At 41.7% G+C, this 19416-nt stretch overlaps 1 protein-coding gene across 8 annotated transcripts in view; it reads left to right on the top strand.

The window, feature by feature from the left end:
* Adam22 (ADAM metallopeptidase domain 22) overlaps nucleotides 1–16726 on the top strand; it is a 221883-nt gene extending 205157 nt beyond the window's left edge. For 3 of the 8 annotated variants that reach the window (XM_051152032.1, XM_051152037.1, XM_051152035.1), the window contains 4 exons: nucleotides 2092–2192; nucleotides 2515–2581; nucleotides 12493–12616; nucleotides 16610–16726. In XM_051152032.1, the coding sequence (XP_051007989.1) occupies nucleotides 2092–2192; nucleotides 2515–2581; nucleotides 12493–12616; nucleotides 16610–16630 (313 nt within the window). In that variant the 3' untranslated portion in view covers nucleotides 16631–16726. Of the gene's footprint in view, nucleotides 1–2091; nucleotides 2193–2514; nucleotides 2582–4813; nucleotides 4925–6971; nucleotides 7059–12492; nucleotides 12617–16609 lie in introns of all 8 variants that reach the window. The other 5 variants (XM_051152030.1, XM_051152036.1, XM_051152034.1 and 2 more) reach the window with 3 other exon arrangements.
* Nucleotides 16727–19416: the final 2690 nt, after the last annotated feature.

Genomic DNA, 19416 nt, shown 5'->3' with positions numbered 1-19416 from the left:
ACCCCAGAGTTCTCCCTGTCATGTTACCCGTGGCTGACAAAACTAAACATAGTGTTTGAAAATATTTTTTGATGGTGAGCTTTATGTCATGGCTGGTAGTCAAAGAAAAAGGGTACTGCCATGCTTCAATATAAAGGCAATTAAGATAAATTGGTAAATAAGTGCTGCATTGAATAGTTTTTATTTTTATTTTTGTATATTTCAAAGCTAAGCTTGCTGTGAAAAAAAGATTGCTTCTCTGTGAATCATATATTTTAATATTATGATTATATTTTTTTTTCGGGAATGGTTATTTAAGACTTTATAGCTTTCATCTGAGTTGAAAAATTAAGATAGTTACTATTTTCCTGAGTTTTATAATAGTATAGGCAGGATTACTATATTATTTATATCTCACATTCTAATAGTATATTCTTGCTCTAGCATCTTAATATGTCTGACACCTTTCAAAAGTCTGCATGCTTTATACTCAGTTGACAGTAGTGGACTAGAAGAACTAAATAGGATGTTTCACAAGATGGCACCTATCTTCACATGAAAGGAAACCAAAATATTCTGTAGAAAAAAATTTTATGTTTCCATTGAGGTGTAAAGAAATGGAGAAAAATTTTCAGTTGATCCACTCATAAATCTGGGCACAATTGTTGCTTGGAGACTGATGGAGGTAGTTTATTGAGAGGGAACACGGTCTCTTCTGATAGTCTAGGCGGAGTGGGTGACCTGTGCTCAGTCTTGGTAGGCATTGACGATGGAGGGATACAGAGCAGTTGGTCAGTGAGAACTTTTTCAGCGTAATCCCTTAGCTAACAGGACTCAAAGCAAACATTGCATTGGTTTTGAGCCCAGGAGTGCTTGCTATAGCACACACTCTACAGAGCACAGAGAGCAGCTCTTGGCCTATTATTGAGGGCCTATTATTGTTGGCTAAGAGAAGTGACTGGGCATCTACTAGCATACTCTGACATAAACATTTTCTTGGTCCAATACAGAATTGTGAACTAAATAAAAGTAAAAAGTGGAGGAATCCGTGGGCTTCAGAAACACCCATTGCCTCTTCATACAAAATATTGACTTTGCAAGTAGAAAATGATGTTGAAAAAGCTCCAACATAGAAAATTAGTGTGTATTAGCTGTGCCCAGGTTCTGCTTGCTCTCAGTCAGAGGAGTCTTTTCCCAGTAATTAACCAGAATGTTTCTCGGGAACGTGACTTAAGCATAATGCCGTTTCCTCCAGCTCCCGGTGAGGAGCTTTAAGATGCTCGAGACAGATTCCCAGAGTTTGGAAAACGTGACAGTGGGTTCCGATGCTTAGTGGGTCAAAGCGTATCAGGTCATTAGGCTTGAGACTGTAGCACAGCTCTTTCCTTTATGGTATAAGGCAGGTGGGTTAGTTTTAACTCTTTCAGCTAACTCATTTACTACTAATAGGAGGATGGAGATAGCAGGCGGGCTCAATGGTACATGGGCTTTGTGAGAGAGATCGCCATGACAAAAATCCAATTCAGTTCAGTTAGCCAACATGCATATGTTCATTGGAGGCATATTTGTTTAGAAAAATACCAACTCTCAGATAATAATTTTATTTATTTAAACCCGTATATCACTTTAATAAAGTTAACCAGGGTCAGTTGAGCACATTTTATGTAATCTCTTAAAAGTCCATGTTCTCATAATATTTGAATGGAAACCATTGCTTTACAATTAAGAAACATCTATGGTGGTACCCCATTATAACCCCGACACTGGGGTTATGTGCCTGTAATACTTGCTGAATTTGCGCTGTGTTGCTGTGTTCTGGAGAATGTAAATTGGCTTGCATTGTATCCTGATACTTTTTCATTTCTGACTGTTGTAATGGGGTTCCATTGTATTTGACTTTTCTTAAATTGAATGTTGTGTAATTCTGCCTTCTTCATGAAGATTTTCATGTTTTCTTCATTCTTTCATTTCAGATTTATTTATTTATTTATTTATTTATTTATTTTGTATGGTATTTATTATGTATGGTAATGCTCAGAAATTTCGCTTAGTGATTCCAAACCATTTATTTGATTATGATTTTGAACAATATATAAATAATTCTAATTTCAGGTCAAATGGACTCTCTCATTCCTGGAGTGAAAGGATTCCAGACACAAAACATATTTCAGACATCTGTGAAAATGGGAGACCTCGAAGCAACTCCTGGCAAGGTAGTGAAGAGGGGTCAGAGTGTACAACCTGGATTGTGGGTCCATGTAAAGATGCATTTTCCCATGAGCAGTTCAGCTCTTATCCCCACAAAGAGGTTTAGGATGAGAGAGCAGGTGTTTGCTTTTGTTGCTCTTTGAAGTTTCCTTGATGAGAAGGGCTGGCTGTTTTAGCGAGGCAGGCAGAAAGCGTTGAAAGGTCCTGCAGTTCCACAGAGGCCCACATTCTGAGGCAATAAATTACACCCACTACAAATACCATCTAATAAGACACAAAACAGTTATTTGTCTAGATGAAAACTTAGCAGTAAATGCTCTTTTACAGGTAACGTGGGAGGCAACAAAAAGAAAATCAGAGGAAAAAGATTTAGACCTCGATCTAATTCAACAGAGTAAGTTGTACCTTTAATGGGAAAGATATTTGAAGGTTCTATGCAGTTAGTGTCAACTGTTAATTAATCAGAGAGTCAAAGAGCCACCTACCAAGTGCCTCTGGACTTGGTTTTGTCTTTTTAATTCTCTTTGCCCTATAAAAATTAACCTTGGCTTTTCTCTTTTACATAGGCATCTCCGCAACTGTGCCCAAACCAATATGCACTGATAGTGGGGTCTCACCCTGGCCACGGGCTTTTTCCTCCACTCACCTGCCATTGTGGTGTTTTGGTTTCCTTTGAAGGGAATTATGATAGCTTTCCTTTCTTCTCATCACTGGGGTCCAACCATCTCAAAGGGTCACCCTTCCTCTCCCCCGGAAGCACTAGGGAGGCTCCTCACTCACTGTCATAGAGCATGCCGGTGCTCACAGTCTGAAGCCACCACTCTGAGATCTCCATGGCTGCTATCTAAGCATTCTCTCAGACTAATGGAATGAGCTTCCCTTTTAAATTTTCCTCCTGGGGACATTTAAAAGGCTACTTAACCTAAACTTGCTCTTCAACTGAATAACTGTCACCAATGCAACCTTAACTGTTTTCAATGATAGCCAGGTTTTACGGGGGGGGGGGGGGGGCTTGAAAGTTACGCTTAAAGTCTTTTATAATGAAGTAAGCATGGTACATTTTTGGGTGTTGTTTCTTTCTTCATGTAAGAAATGTAAGCAAAACCTAGACTCCACAAACCCTCACACTACCCCCCTCCACCCCCACCCCCAGCTTCATAAGGTAAAGCACGGCCTCTAGAAATAATTACCTTGCTGTTTCCAGGGCACCTAGAATTTTCTGTTCATATCTCACTGTAGTGGCAGTTATTATTCTCAGGATCTGTATATTACTTAAATAAAAAAGTCTGAGTAGCAGGAGTTTGTTAACTGCTTGTCAGAAACTTATGTTAGCTTTTCCATCATATACCCTGCCTTTTTCAGTCTAGGAATAATAACATTGCCCTGAAATGTGGACCTCCCACCTGAATGGTATTGTCTTGTAAGTGGCTTATCAACATTGATTAGAGGATACTTTATCTTAGAAATAATAGCAATTTCAAGTGATACCATTGCATGGTCCAGAATGGCATCCTAGAACTCCATCATAGATAACTAATCTCCTAGAGTTTATCTTACACATCCCCAAGGTGCTTGGGTGCTTTAGGGCTCACTGCAGATAAACTCTACCTGGAATGTCATTCAGTTTGTTGTGCATGAGGCCACCTGGTAAGAGGGCTCCTTAGCTTATCCTGGTTGCAGATCACAGACACAACTGTGAGATGGTCTATGGAACTTCCTCTGTGCACTGCTTAGTGTTCTAACAGCATTTCTATAGCTGGACTTTGACAGCTTCTGAGTTGGAAAAAAAAAAAAAGTTTAGCAGCATATAAAAGGCGTGAGCTCAGGACCCAGAGAACATTTGGTATTCAACAATATTCATGTATTTTCTAGGGCAATCATTTATTTTTTAACAATGTATGAAACTCCACTCCTCTCACATGATAAACTTATACTCTTATGGATATCCTTTAAGAAATCTTGCCTGTGATACAATTAGGTTCTAATCCTTAATGTGAAAATATAATAGAAGTCTCTTAGTGAAAAAGTAAGGTTCCCGCGTTCTCCCGAATTCTCTGAATTTTGGCTTCGTGACTCATGTTAATTACTTGGGGCCAAGTTTGTGAGGCTGATGGCCACGTTCAGAAGCTTTCCTATATGGGAGCTGTCTCTGCATACATACACACACCTTTATATACGTCTGGAAAATATGAAGTTCTGACACATAGCATGCCAAGAATTGAGCTAGCAAGTTTTTATGCTTCCCATATATGCCATGCAATTGCTCGTGCTCTAATACTGCCGTTTATGTGGGTACACTAAGAGCAGAGTGATGGTGGCACAGGAAGCAAGTCTTTTTTAAAGTTTTTTTTCCCCTCATAATAAGAAGTATTTCAGGTCTGCCATTTCCCCATCCCCTTTAGTACCACATCAGCCAAAAGGATGATGAGAAATTTGGGCCTGAATTAAAACACGCACCACAAATTCATGCTCTATAAAACAAAACAAAACAACAACAACACCAAAACACCAATGCGCTAAATGTCCTTGTTGTTACATCAGTGATTTTTGCATCTTCCTTGTCGTTGTTCATGGTATAATTTTTTTGGGGGGCTTAGACTCTGTGTTATATATTGTGTTTTTACAGGAGGGAGCCCCAAGCACCCGAGCCTGGGCACTCCCTCGCCCAGACAATCCCATCCCAAGGCATAAGCCCAGGGGGCTCTGACAGCCCCCAGACAGGGAGTCTGGATCACAGGTCAGTCTCCACCTGCCCCTTCACTCTGGGCTGCCCATTAATCTCCCTCAACGTCCTGTCCTTGGCTGAGAGCAGGGTCATTTGGTCTTTGACTGAGCCCCCGTATCTGCTCAGTGGTGCTCCTGGCCCAGTCAGCACCGGCTGATTTTCTTCTGGCTTTCCACCCTGGAGAACACAGAGCTTCTCCTGTCCTGACCAGTGCTTTATTTTTATTTTTATTTATTTTTAGTTTTTTGCATGTTGCCCTAACAAGCCATGCTAATCAAGCCATGTAGGCAGGTGCATTGTAGTTGATAAAGGCCTATCACCCTGGCTTTCCTGTCAAGTCCCCATGGCTGTCTTCAGCACAGCTCTGAGATAAAGGAAAAGGTCCACCATGTGCAAGTCAAGCTATGTGTTTGGAAACTTTTGTGGATCTGCCAAAACACCTGTCCTTTGAGTTTTGATGATAGCCAGTGAAAGGAACAAAGGTTTTCCCCCGGGAAGTGGCTTCCTGCCTGTGGGAAACTGGGTTGCTGTGTGGCAGCATTTCACCTGACAACAGCTGCATGGGCTCTGCCTATAGTTATTCCGAGGCCGTTCACTTTATCAGCAATTGCACTTGCTTCTTGATTTTTTTCTTTCTGTTCAAAGTTTCAGTGGAAATGTTCACGCAAGTTTTAAGTGGCTATCTCTGTGAAAGGTGCAAATTGGCAATGGTTGTGGCTAAAGGCAAAACTAACTTGAGTTCCTCCTGAATCTGCAGACGTATCTTAGCAAAAATTCATATAAGTATGAAAATCAACAGAACCCTTCTTTCAGGGTGGAGTCATAATTTTTTTTTCAGAGTACCTTCTTTATGGCTAAAAGTAAGGAAAATGGCTGTGGATAAATTACCTGATTTGGAAATATAGTACTTTTGACTTAAATATATATATAAATAATTCAAAGACTGAATATGGAGGAAAGAAGCAAATCTTAACTAAAAATTAATGTTTTATAATTTTACGAGATTTGTTTCCAAGTAAATCTTATAGAGACTGCACCTTCATTGCCTACAGCACCATGGGAGCTCCTCTTTTTTTTTAATAAGAAAGCCCAATAAAACCTCCAAATTCTTCCAGTGCTGAAATTGTTAAATTAATAGTTTGCTAAGGACAAATCCTAAGGTGATGCATTTTTGCTTAGCTCCACAATTAAAAAAAAAAAAATCAAAGAAACTCTGTGGAAAACAACAACTATACCTCCAGTTTTACTGCCTTTGAGATTTGCACATCATCCTGATGGCGCCGCTGGCAGACCCATCAGGGAGACGCTAGCGGTATTGTTTGGCAGCCATTCTTTTGGAAGGAACCTTCTGAGGGCTGTTCCTTAATGCAACCATGATCATTTTAGTCTGGAGTACACGAAGTGGAGGAAGGAACCTTGGGACTTCAATTAAATCACTAAACCTAGCTTCAGAGTCCTGGAGGCCTCCTTGAACGGCAGTTAACGCACTTGAAGACCCCTTCTGCTCAGTACAGAAACAACGGAAAAGCACTCCACACTGAGTCCTGATTAGACTCTGCTACAGAGAGTAAAGCAGTGCTTGTGTAAAAAGCATCTGTAACCTATAAAGAGAGCTGGGCTCTTTTAAGTTGCCTAGAGGTTTTATGTGCCCAAATACCAGATTGGAACTGCAGGTATCCTGACTATATTCTCAGAAAGCACCAATATTGTTTGAACACCAAGGAGCCAGTTGAGTGGTGGCTTGGAAAAAGCCGCTTTCGAGCTGGGCGAATGGGACTTGTAATAACACCGTGACTGACAGAGAGGTTCCGACTCACCATGGGAAGCCACTGGAAGAGGCTTTCCTGGAAATGTTATACGTTATGCCTTGCTCCTTGTAGCTGAGATTACTCTCGTGCCATTGTGCAGACTGCCTCAGTGTCACCCTGTGTCCGTCCTGGTTTATTGGCCGTAGTCACTTGCATTTGGAGGGTGAAAACATCCTGGCTAAGCTTGTGCTCTGTATTTTCAGATTTTCTATCTTGTTCTGCTTTCTCTGTTCCTTCCATTGCTTCTGCAGGTATTTAAACCCATGGTTCAAAAGAGACTATAATGTAGCTAAGTGGGTAGAAGATGTGAATAAAAACACTGAAGGACCATACTTTAGGTATTTTATAAATTAATTTTATCTCCCTTTTACCTTCTCCCAGCACATACAAGCACTGTAGTGTGACTGGCTCTCTCTCTTTCACTCTCTCTTGTATCTCCTAATACAAGTTCCTGTAGGTGGAAAGGGGCCTTGTTCATTTGCTGCCTCTTGATGTATTTGGCTTCCTTGAGCAAGTCTCGTTCTTTTCTGAATGTTTCAAATGAAGCCATTTGAAAAGGTTGCCATCTAGTGCATGCCCCTGTCACCTTCTTGAGCTTTCTAGTAGCTTTCTCTTCATTTTATGCTATGTAATGTTTTATGGGCATGAAACATACCTTCCACTAATAAAGAAGCACTATTAACCTCAACAATTTAATTTCCATAATCTAGAAGTTTCATAATAGATTTTTCCTGCTTATTATTGAAGAGTGCATAGTAGTCCATAGAGAAATGCAAAGAAAAACATACAAAGTAACTAAACTGGAATTTTATTTCAAGCAGAAACAATGATTTGATTGAACTGGAAAATGGTTTGTGATAATATTGATCGTTTAATGCAGGGATCATATTGATCATAACTGGGCTGCCGTGAGCTGGGCTTCCCCTTGCCCTAGAGAGCCATTTGCTAGCAGTGAGGGTTGCTAGCAGAGACTTCTTCATAGCTTCCCAACAAAGCAGTGAGGAAATGATTTTATGCTTCAGAAATAGGACAGAGATACAAAACACTCTTGACTAACAATGGGAACTTCCTACATCCTAAAAGCTACCCGATTTCCTCAATTCCCAGAAGCTCGTATTACAGATCCGAGAACATTTCCTAGGCCTCTCAATGTCATTTTCCCCAATCTTTATAAATGTAAGTGATTATCCAGAGGTAAATGTCCACTTTACATCTGACCACTTTGTGGAAACTAATGCAAGGAAGAAACAGAGACCCAGGCGCTATCTTTTCTGGGCACAATTTGAGTTCGTGTTACTCATTGCCACACTAGATGGATATGGTGATAGGCTATGTCTTTTTAGCTCTCAGTACCCATATAAGGTGGACTTTCTCTTCCAGTGTACCATTTAGTTTAGTCATGTATAGTTTGAGAAAATGATTAGAGCTACCTGCATTTTAATTTGATCCATAACTTTTGCATATACCCCAAGGAAAGCATAACCCCTGCCTGCTCACAAAAACAGATCCTGCTTTTAAAGCCCATCCTCCTCTCCTTCCTTGTCCTCTGCTTACCCAACACTGCCCCACACTGAACCCATATGCATACACTCACATTCAAACATCCCACCTTCACCTGTAGCTCCCAAGATGGCCAACATCAAGAAGACAGGTAAGATGATTTTGATGTTATTTGGAGTCTTGGCTCACCTGCAGTCCCATTTTTTTTTTCTTTCTCTTTATCAGGCTTGTGGGCAGATTATAATTTGTACCATCTCCATGAAATCCAAACAGGATGAGTGTGGTCCTACATAGGTTAGGACTTTCATGTGTAAATTGACAGCATTTTATACAGGAGTGATTTATGAAATGGTACCCCGGAAGAGTCTATTCACCTCCCCTGGGCGAGCTGAGAAGTTGCTTTAACTCATGGATAGTCCCCATTTCTTAAAGTTAGTCCCCCAAGTCTGCCCAGAAGCTGCATGACTGAGCACCATTTGGGAAATGCTTCAGCACCCCTGGTTGCACGAGCCAAGCTATGAGGACAATTCTGGAGGGTTCTTTTTATCTCATCCTTTTATATGATATGTTAGTACCTGTGCTACAGAGTCACTATTTTTAAAAATCTATATATGTTTTGTTTAAATGGTAATGTCCAGGGCATTCTTGTGACCTAACTGTCCTTTGGATTCTTAAGGGTTATGTTGGGAACACTTGAAGGTCAACTATGGGTTTGGTGGCACTGGTGAATAATTAAGATAAGCCCAAGCTCTGAGGACCATGATGCTAACACAACAGAGGGGATTCCACCCACTCTCCATCCAAACCTACCCTCCCATATGCCTGGGATTTACCAACCCGGCATTTGAGCAGTCTTAGCCAAACCACAGATGGGGTCAAAGATTACCTTCTTAATCGCTCATGTGAGGCTGGATTTGTGACATTCTTACCAAAATGTAGCAGAGAGTTTGTGACTGCAACAAGCTGGTCCAGGATATAATAGAATTCCTTGGCTACAACGAAACACAGCAAAACCTGCAGGAGAGTCTTGGCTATGCTCCTTCACGCAGCTTTCATATGACAGTGCTCCACGTGTAGTGAGGCCACTGGGAGAGTGCAGGTGAAGTCAGACAGCAAGCATTGACCACACCCCCAGATCTTGGGAGCAGTTCTGCTGGGGACACCAGCTTTCAGGTCTCCAGGAGATGTCCGTGCTCTCGAATGCTATCCAATTCTTACTCATTTCATCAGCATTTTTTAGTCCACTTTCATGATCTATGGAAGCTATGTTGACTCTGCCAATGAATTATAGAAACTAAGGTATCAAGTGCCTACTATATTTCTATTTCTCACATTGCAGTATGTAGGTGTTCTTGGCTTCTTTCTATGGCTGGAGGAAACTGGGGTACAATGAGTTACCCGAGCTAGCACAGCTGATGAGCATCAGAGGCAGAACTAGAACTTGCCTCTGACTCCCAAATCTGTTCCTTCTCTCATTTCTCTGTGAATATGATAAGGTTGAAGAAGATCCGGAAGCTTAGATATTGACTGAGGACACTTAAATCCTTCTGGAGCAGATTATTGTAAAATTAGATGTGAACACAAGTGAATGAGGAGTGGCCCTGTGTCTCTCTCTCGTGACTTGCAGGTCTATCTTTTAAAAAAGGAGTCATGAAGTCTGATACAGTTCCAAGGTGCACCACGGTCCATGGGCACAGAAGCACACCTTCATTACATAACTCTATGGTGCCCTCACTGTAGTTACTAAGGTTTTTGTTTTTGTTTTTTAATGTCATGAGGATAAATGGCTAACATTTATCCCAAAATTCCCTTTGCTTTGTAAGTGAATGAGCTTGGCTGACACCTGGCTAAGTGAAGCCAGATTCAAATTAAATGTCTTCCTTAGGCAATTGTGACAGACTGTCAGTTTATTTTCCCTAAACTGGTTGACTGTGCCTTGTTCTCTCCTTTTATTTTTATCTCTGATCTGGTCTTTTCCATCCACCCACCATTTTCTGTTTTCTGTATTTACACCACCAAAGACGTCCTGCTTAGTTTCCCTTCAGGCTCTGAAGTATAAATTACCTAAAGTTCTACAGTGAGAACTCATGCAGAGCCATTTCTGTGGGGTTCTGAAGAATACTTCCAGTTTGCTTTGTTTTAACTCACTATTGTTTGTGCCCATGGAAAGGTATTTAAGAACAAGGCTGGGTGCTCAGCCACCCCTCACTGGAATGGTTTTGAATACTCAGTGTTGGTCATTTGCGCAGATGGCCAAATTAAGGTTGATGTGCCTAGGACATTATAAGCTAACAGCACATGCTGTGAACACACACACACACACACACACACACACACACACACACACGCACACGTGTGCCTACTGCAGCACACTAAAATGAGGACTTGTTTCCTACTACCATAGAGTGAACAAGTAAAAAAGTTTGGTTGTATATCTGAAACCTTTCCTGAATGTGGATTCTCTAAATGCCATAAAGATTTGGCTAAAAAGCTGAATTGAGTTAATTGAAGAAGCATCTGAATGCAAGATTTTTTGTTTTTTCCCACTCACTATACACACACACACACACACACACACACACACACACACACACATATACTATATATATATTTATATACTTAATCAGTTTCCTAACAATCATGATCCTATTTCCTTTAAAAACTACTCATCAATAAATTACAAACACATAGCAGGAGCTTGGGGAATAGCTTGGTTGGTATCACACTTTCTGTGCTATGTGAGCTTCATCCGCAGAACCCATATAAAATAGCTGTGTTTGGAATCCCCATTCCTGGGGGACAGGGACAGGCCAATCTCTTGTGTTTAATGGCCAGGCAGCTTAATCAATAAGCCTTAGGCCTATAAGGCACAATCTCAAAAGACAGGGTAGATTGTGCCTGACGAGGAACACCAGAGGTGGACCTCTGTCCTATATACACACTATATACACAGTATACACTGTGCATATGTACTTGTATATACATCTACACACACACACACACACACACACACACACACACACACACACACTATGTTGCTCTAGTGGAACGGAAGAGAAATCAAAAGTACTATTACTTTTAGTTACTTCCACCTTCCCAGTATGGAGAGCAGAAGCCTACAAGAAGCCTAACATCTGTCTGGCTGCCTTCCTGGCAGCAGTTCCTGATAGGGAGCCATCCTGAGTAATAAAAAAAATAAATAAATAGAAAATAACAACAACAACCATAAAAACCAAAACAAACCAAAAGAAGCTTTAGGAGTTTGGGGTTAAAAATGAATGGGGCCACTCCTGATTTTTAAAAACAATTAAGAATGTTTACCTAGATCTCAGAGTATATAGAAAAAAGTATTTTCGAATGTTGGATTGAATTCAGCATCTTAAAGATGAGAATTAGGTTGAAAGCTGTGGAAGGGAGCCTGGGCCTGTCTAGTGTTTAATCACTGCAGTGCTAGGCTGAGCCTGTGAGTTACAGTGTAGTGCTCTAGCTAGTTCAGTGGTTTCCCTTTTCAACTCTCACAGACAAGCTGGGAGCAGACATGTCTCCCCAGCATGCCCAGCAGCCATGAGTATTGCGGTTTCAATAGAAACATCAAACCGTGTCAGTGTAAGGCCGCTGCTTCCCTGGAAAGGCCGATGTAGGGATGAAGTCGGCCATTTTTGTATGTTCTCATCAGACTTTGTTTGGCTGGAACTCTGCACTCCTTACTGCTTGCATGCTTACTAATTTGTTATTAAAACCCTTGTATTTTCCTTTGTTCTTCATAACTAACACACTGGCAACTGAATGCATGAGTTTTGTGTAAACTAGAGTACGACTTAGCAACCAATGGCTATATCCGTGGTTATATCCTAACAACTTAGTTGAGACGATTGTACTTAGAGAAGCAGCATTTTAAGTGGTAAAATATTAATGTGCTGTTCACTTAATTTACTGTTATGAGCTCTTAGAATATTCCCCCCCTTATCCACGTTAACTTTTTATTATGGATGAGATTTCATTATTGGCTTTGTAGTTTAAAGGAAAGATTCTGTGTAGTAACAATTTATCATTTCACCTGTGCTGTGGACTTAGGAAACTGAGGTCACAGCATTCCACTTTCAGAATTACGTTATCCTCCCTACTGTCCCCTACCCCAAGTAGTTAAGCTGTGCTGTAGACGCCTAGTGAAGGTAGACACGAGGGGGCTTGCTCTGAAACTGCACTTTAGATATTTGAAAAATGATACCAGGCATGGCATGATATTTATTTCTTATATTCTCAATATCTCAGGACCCTGTCTCCTGCCAAGTCTCCTTCTTCATCGACTGGGTCTATTGCCTCCAGCAGAAAATACCCATACCCGATGCCTCCACTGCCTGATGAAGAGAAGACAGCAAACCGACAGAGTGCCAGGGTACACAGCAATTCCCACATGCTTTCTACGTGGTCCATGGTGGCTATCTTTCACCCTACTTTTCATATATTTCCCACTCTCTTTTTTTGTTTTTGAGACAGAATTTTATTATTTAGCCTAGACTGGAGCCAAACTCATGAGAATCCTCATCTGGAATCATAGGCATGCACCATTGTGCCTGGTTCTGGGTTCACAATTTAAAAAAAAAAAATGCTTTGCAAAAAAAAAAAGATAAGTATATTTGAAAACATGTGCAAATTAATCTATACTGGTATATTCTGGAGATACTTTATATATACTGTGTGTGTGTGTGTGTGTGTGTGTGAAGATATGTGCATGTGAGTGTGGGTCCCATGAAGGCCAGAAGAGGACATCGTTGGATCCCGGAAGTTAGAGTTACAGGCAGTTGTCAGCTGTCTCACATGGTTCTGGGAAGCAAGCTCCAGCCCTCTGCAAGATCAGCCAGCACTCTCAGCCACTGAGTCCTGTTCCCAGAGAGCCAAACTGAAAACAAATATGGAGATCTTCATCCTTATGACAAAACATAATTTACCAGAAACTTTGTATAAATATTAAGTCCCTTGTACGGCTTAGTCATAACATCCCCCCAGTGCATTGATCTGTGAACATTGGGGTGGTAGAGTTCAGAGGGTCAGAACAGCCTTCAGAGGAGTCAGTGAAACGCAGAACCGAAAAGATCAGTCACTGATTCCCGGTGCCTCTTATGGCCACTTACATTATGATGCTGCTCTTGCACGTGGGGGGGAGGGGGCGGCTGAAGCTTTTGAAGCTTCCACAGATGCAAATGATAAATTATATTTATCCAGTAAATAATTTTCCAACAGTCAACACAAATCCAAAACCAACCCCAGCCCGGGGACTGAGAAGCAGCTGGGTGACTTCCTTCAGGGTGTTTGTCAGGAAGGGCATGGTGACACGTGCGCAATACCATGGCAGTGGCCCATGGCTTCATGGTCAGAGCAGCGGGCAACTGGGACATGGACTGGGTGGCCGTGGATAGAGGAAGCCTACTGGCTATTGAGATGGACCTCGGTCAGAAAAGCTCTTGTCTTCGCAGCATAATCAGTGGCCAAGGTTCTGAATTCTTAGAGTTTTTAGTATCTGAGGGTGCTTTAGGGCCTTGTAGATTCTGAATCAAAATTATGGGGCTCAGGGTAATGTGAATTATTTGTATTTTGGCTTGTTCAACCCAGGGTTGGTTAAACACACACACACACACACACACACACACACACACACACACACACACACAGAGAGAGAGAAGGGGGGGAGGGGCGGGGGGAGAAAGCACTAAAAGCTGTCATCAAAAAGTCTATACAAATTTGAAGAACGTTTTGTTCACTGTGAATTCCAGAAATGATATAAAATGGCATTGAAGAATACCTCAGATTCCCGGCACTCTGTTTTGGGACACTGTAAAGGATGTGTTTATAGACACCAGCTGTTTTTGCCCTGCTCTGTGGTAACCCAGGTTGCTGATGGCCATCCCTCTGCACAGCACTGAGCACTAAATCGAGCACTTCACTTCTTCCCCAGCTAAATTGCCTGCGTCCTTGTTTTGCTCGGTCAAAGTTGAGTGTGTTCTCTCCACTGTCACCATGACAAGGTGTAGATTATTAGAGATGCTAACACAGGAGAACTCGTGGAAATGACACGTCCCCGGGAGAAATGGGCACCACCTGCTCTTCCCATGGGCTGAGCACTGGTGGTGAGGACTCCACTGCTGGACTGACGGTTGTCTGGTCCCACAAGCAGCAGGTCCCATTGTCAGAAAGCGCCTGTTAAAGGCACACAGGTGCAGGCAGTCATGCCTCTTGCTACAGATGACATCATAGTTCGCTTCTATTTGTTTCCCACAGGGATAATCATGACTGTTAGTTTTTCTTTTTTTTTCTTTACTTTTCTTTTCTTTACTTTTCTAAGCTCTTTGAGGCCAAAGTCTTCTCTCCCACTCCTGACTACCATCTAAGCGTTCTGATTTTCTCTGCCTGGGACACCCTGTAGCACTCTGATTACTCCCTCTCCACTTTGATCCTTAGATTAGAGAGTTTCCATTGGGTTCCAAAGAACAAAGGTGTCTTTTTAAAAAACATTTAAGACTTTTTAGAACTTTTTCTGTGTATGTGTGGTCTGCCTGCATGTATGTATGTGCATCGGGTATATCCTTTGAACCTCCAAAAGCTAGAAGAATGTGTTGGATCCTCTAGAACTGGAGTTATAAACAGTTGTGAACAGTCACATGGCTGCTAGGAATTGAACCTGAGTCCTCAAAAAAAAAAAAAAAAAAAAAAAAAAAGCAGCCATTGTGCTTAACTGCTAGACCGTCTCTCCAGCTCCAGAGTAGATCTTTTTAATGTAAATATTTGTAAACTTGGCCTGAGGTAGGTAGCTGGAGTCATATTGGCTGGTAATATAGCATTAGCTATATTAACTGACATAAAGGCCATTAGCAGAATTGTGAAAATTAGCCCCCTTCTCTGGTAAACTGTGATGTCTGAGTGTGCCAATGTTTGCAGTCCATGGAGGTCACTGCTGCTCACTGCACAAAGTGGATCTGGCCAGACTCAGCAAGAAGGACTGATAGCAGAGGCAAAGAGGGAGTGAGGAAGGATGGAGAAGCCTTTGTCGGTCCATGCTGACATGACAGCACTTAGGGAGCAGTTTTTGAGGAGTCAGAGATAGAGTTGGAAAGGGCACGGCCTCCTCATGGTCCCATAGTGACACTTATGGGGGTGCTGTCTGTATGGACGGAATCGTACGTCTTAGCCTTGGCTTCACGTGGGAATCGTCTGAAGCGCTTCAAAATAGGTTAAACCTAAATCCCTACCAGTGAGATTTTGGTTTAATTGGTGGGGTATGCTACCAGAGCAGTGGATTTTGAAACCTTTGCAGATTAGGACTAAGGAGATGGTTCATCTGGTAACATGTTCACTGTGCAATTGTGAGGGCTTTAGGTCAAAGTCCCAGAACCCATGTAAAAGGTCAGGTGTGGTGGTGCATGCCTGTAATCCTGATAGTGAGGAGGCAGAGGCAGGGGCAGAGGCAGAGAGGGAGAGGCAGAGGCAGAGAGGCAGAGAGGCAGAGAGGCAGAGGCAGAGAGGCAGAGGCAGAGACAGGAGCAGGAGCAGAAGCAGGGGCAGGAGGATCCCTGAAGCATGCTGGCCAGCTAGTCCTGCCAAAGCTGTGAGCCCCAAGTTCAGAGACTCCATCTTCAAAATTGAAGTAGAGAATCATGGACATTGACCTTTCATCTCCAAATGCGTGTGCACCCCCATATGTGCACACACATGAACATATGTACATGAAACACACACACGCACAATTTTCTCAGATAGGCTTACACAGCTGTGATTGAAAACCACTATTCTAGCTGGCAGTACACTGTGTATAATAAAACGAAATAAGTAACTTAAAAACAATACTTTAAAAACTTTAAAACTTAAAAAATTTAAGATGTAATATTTATTCAAAATTTTAAGTAATATGAAATGAGCATGAGAGGGGTGTGTGTGTGTGTGTGTGTGTGCGTGTGTTTCTTTTATCTAAAGGTGGCAGTTTTTAGAACAGTTGATGCAGGATCTGGAAGATGGCTCAGCGAGCAGGGAATTTGCTGTGGAGGCATGCAGACTGGAGTTTAAATCCCCAAATTCCACACGAAGAGCTAAGCATGCATGCATGTGCCTGTGTGGACAGGAGTTCACTGGCCAGTGAGATGCCCTATCTCAAGGCAGTAAGCTGTGTGCACGGTGCTAAAATAAGTTATCCAAAGGCCTTGTCTGGTGTCCTAATGCACAAAGAAGGAATATTAATAGCAGGTTTAGGAGAGAGCTCAAAGTTTGTGTACTTCTTATATCCATTTATTAGACAAGAGCATGCACCATAGTTACTGACGTACGGTTGGGATCCTTCTTCATAGCTAGAAAGTCTGCTACGGCTTTCACAGTGTATCATTTTACTTTGCTCTGTTTGCAGCTCTGGGAGACATCCATTTAAGAGCAACTGTTTACAAGCAACACATCGAAACTGTTTACTTCTACTTTTATAGAGACCCAGACACCCACCATCACTACAAATCTATCTGCTCTTCAGACGACGACTGAAAACTCTCTGAGAGACCAGAGGACAGGAAGCCACGGGTCATACCTGGACAGGAAGCCATGGGTCGTACCTACATGCCATTTTCTTTTTGTCATTGGCTTAAAGTTTTATCAAATGGTGAAAAGCACTACTGGAATGTTAACCACTTATGGTCTGGTATTGGTATGTTAATGATAATCTGCATGACAGGTATATGTAAAGTATCAATGAAATTAACTCACATGACCCAAATTAGCAGGTTTTCCTGAGGGACAGAAGTAGATTCAGAACTGGGCATTCTGAAACACATCCTCATTGCAAACAGTAATGCCATATGCATGAAGCTTCTGTTTATTGTTTTCCATATACAAGGAAACAACATCCCATAATAGAAACTAGCATGCTGGGCTATGGCATATAGGATTTTTTTGCAGGACTGAAAAGCTTCGAGAGGCCAATATCCCATATGCTATCTTTAAACATGTATTTTTATTTTTTTTTTTTACTTTTCATATTTATATTAGCATCAAGGACAACTGTACATATGTAAACATTTTTAAGATTTAAAAAGTAACTGTTACACATAAGTGTATTTTGCCAAATGCCTAAAAACAGTCAGTCACAATTCTATCATTGTCCTCCATCCTGCGGTCGTCAGAGTATAAGTGGATTTTATTGTAAATATAGTGGTCAATGCTGTAAAAGTATCTCTCCATAACTGGTGTTTGTCAAAAACATGTTATTTCCCTTTAAAGTGTGTACAGTGCAGGGGAGGTTTTATTGAGTGAGAGACCAAAATGCTCAAACTTCTGGCCTCCGCATCTTGCTGAAGGTGAATCTAGATGTGCCGTAGCTGTGCAGCCTCCAAACACCCTGATGCTGACAGGCTCTCTGGGAACCTGCCGTCCTGTGTACCCCACATCTAAGCCCAATGGTGGCTGCCACAGCTGCTGTTCTCGCTCAGTAGCAGAGCGCATCAAAAGAATCTTACCTGGAGGCCATGGAGTCCCCTCCCCTCCAGAAAGTGGTCTGCTGAGTTTGACCAGATACACCAAAGACATGGATCACAGCGTGGGCAGCTCCCACTTGACCGGCGCCTGAGTGGTCTGAAGTCTGGGTCCCTTGACAAAATCCTTGACAAAATCTGGGAAAGGAATGACCTGTTTGCACAACTTTAACGTATTTCATCACTGGGATGTAAGTCCCAGCAGGTCATTCTGGCTGATTTCGAGCAAGATGGTGTATGGAAGCCCCGAGAGGCCATACAAGGTTAAATAAAGCCTATGGCTACATAGACGCAATAACTGCAAAGGTAACCGTTAGCCTGCAGAGGAAAGAGCCTGTGTTTTGAGCCCTGTAAATTTTGATTCACTAAAAAAATTAGTGTTCTATGTGAAATCTTATTATTTAAAATGAAAAATTAATAGATTATTAAATGTGATTTTTACCATTCAAAAAGAAAACCACTCTGGTGAGGTTTGAAATTGATGGGCATGCTGTAAAATATATTCTGATTTCTCACTTTTCCCTGATAGTTTATGTGAGAAATTGAGTCATCAGGCAAGAACTCAGAAAGACACTCTGCATTTGACTTCTTCCAGAAGTGTCCAGGGGCACAACTTGTTTTTTATCTCTGTGTGGAATTGTCTTGGGTGTCCAAGCCGAAGGGCCAGGCTAGAAGGCAGTGGTGTACTCAGTTCATGTGGTTTGCTGTGGTCCACTCCTCTGAAACACTTTGAAGGGATTCAAAAGCCAATTTAATCAGACAAAATCTTAACAGCATTTTTCACGACAGGAAAGGATATAGTTTGCTGATGGCTCGATAAAACAGTCTCAGACAAAGGCATGGATGAGTGTTAAAAATGTCTCCGCATAACTTAAGGTAAGGGCAGAAAGGCAGACTGGTGACAGATGGAAAGATGTAGCAAAGTGAAGTGACTTTTGAACAAGGTCACTTTAAACGTGCACTGAATGTTTCCTGGTATTGAGTATATAAAAAGCTAATATAATATAAGGTTTATTTTGACTACAAAAAAAAAAAAGAGTTTATAGCTTTGAATGAAAGGTGCCTCATGTAAATAGGCTTTCTAGTTATAGTTAGTTACATATGCCCTAACTTGAAAATTCACAGATGACGAGCTAGTAAACTGATTATCTGTCTACCTACCAGTCTCTCTTCACCTTCTCAATTATTTTTTACCTGGAGTTGTTATTGAAAATTAAAACCATTATCACGTGCCTTTTTGGGAGAAACGGTTGCTCCGGTTTGTAATCAGCCTCAGAGGGAACTGGATGAAAACGTTTTGCTTAACTTGCAGAGCGATTTTAGAAGTATGGTAGTTTCAGTGTTCTAGCCTGGGTGTATGTGTCGAAGCATTCTCAGAGTTGTTTCTGGAGTTGCTGTTCCATCTCACTCTATCTGACTCCACTCTCTGAGGTAGACAGAGCAGGCTCACAGAATCAAGTCCAAGCACAGTGATTTTTTTTTTTTTTTTTTAATGTCTATTTTGAAGAGGAACTTTGGAGCTCATGCAGCTAACATTGATACTTCCCAGTCCGCTGTGGGATCAACACTACGCAGAGGAGGGCAGGGATGTGGTCACTCTCTTTCTAGTAATCTTGGCATCAGTGGGCCTGCGGATAGCCCAGGTGTGTGAGACGTTCCATTCAGCAGGTCATTTCCACTCCCACAAAAGGGACGT

This window comes from Acomys russatus, chromosome 10 (genome assembly GCF_903995435.1).
Source record: "Acomys russatus chromosome 10, mAcoRus1.1, whole genome shotgun sequence".
In the NCBI taxonomy this organism is placed as follows: domain Eukaryota; kingdom Metazoa; phylum Chordata; class Mammalia; order Rodentia; family Muridae; genus Acomys; species Acomys russatus.
Note: the sequence above shows the minus strand (reverse complement) of the source record. Positions and strands in the feature narration are given on the sequence as shown.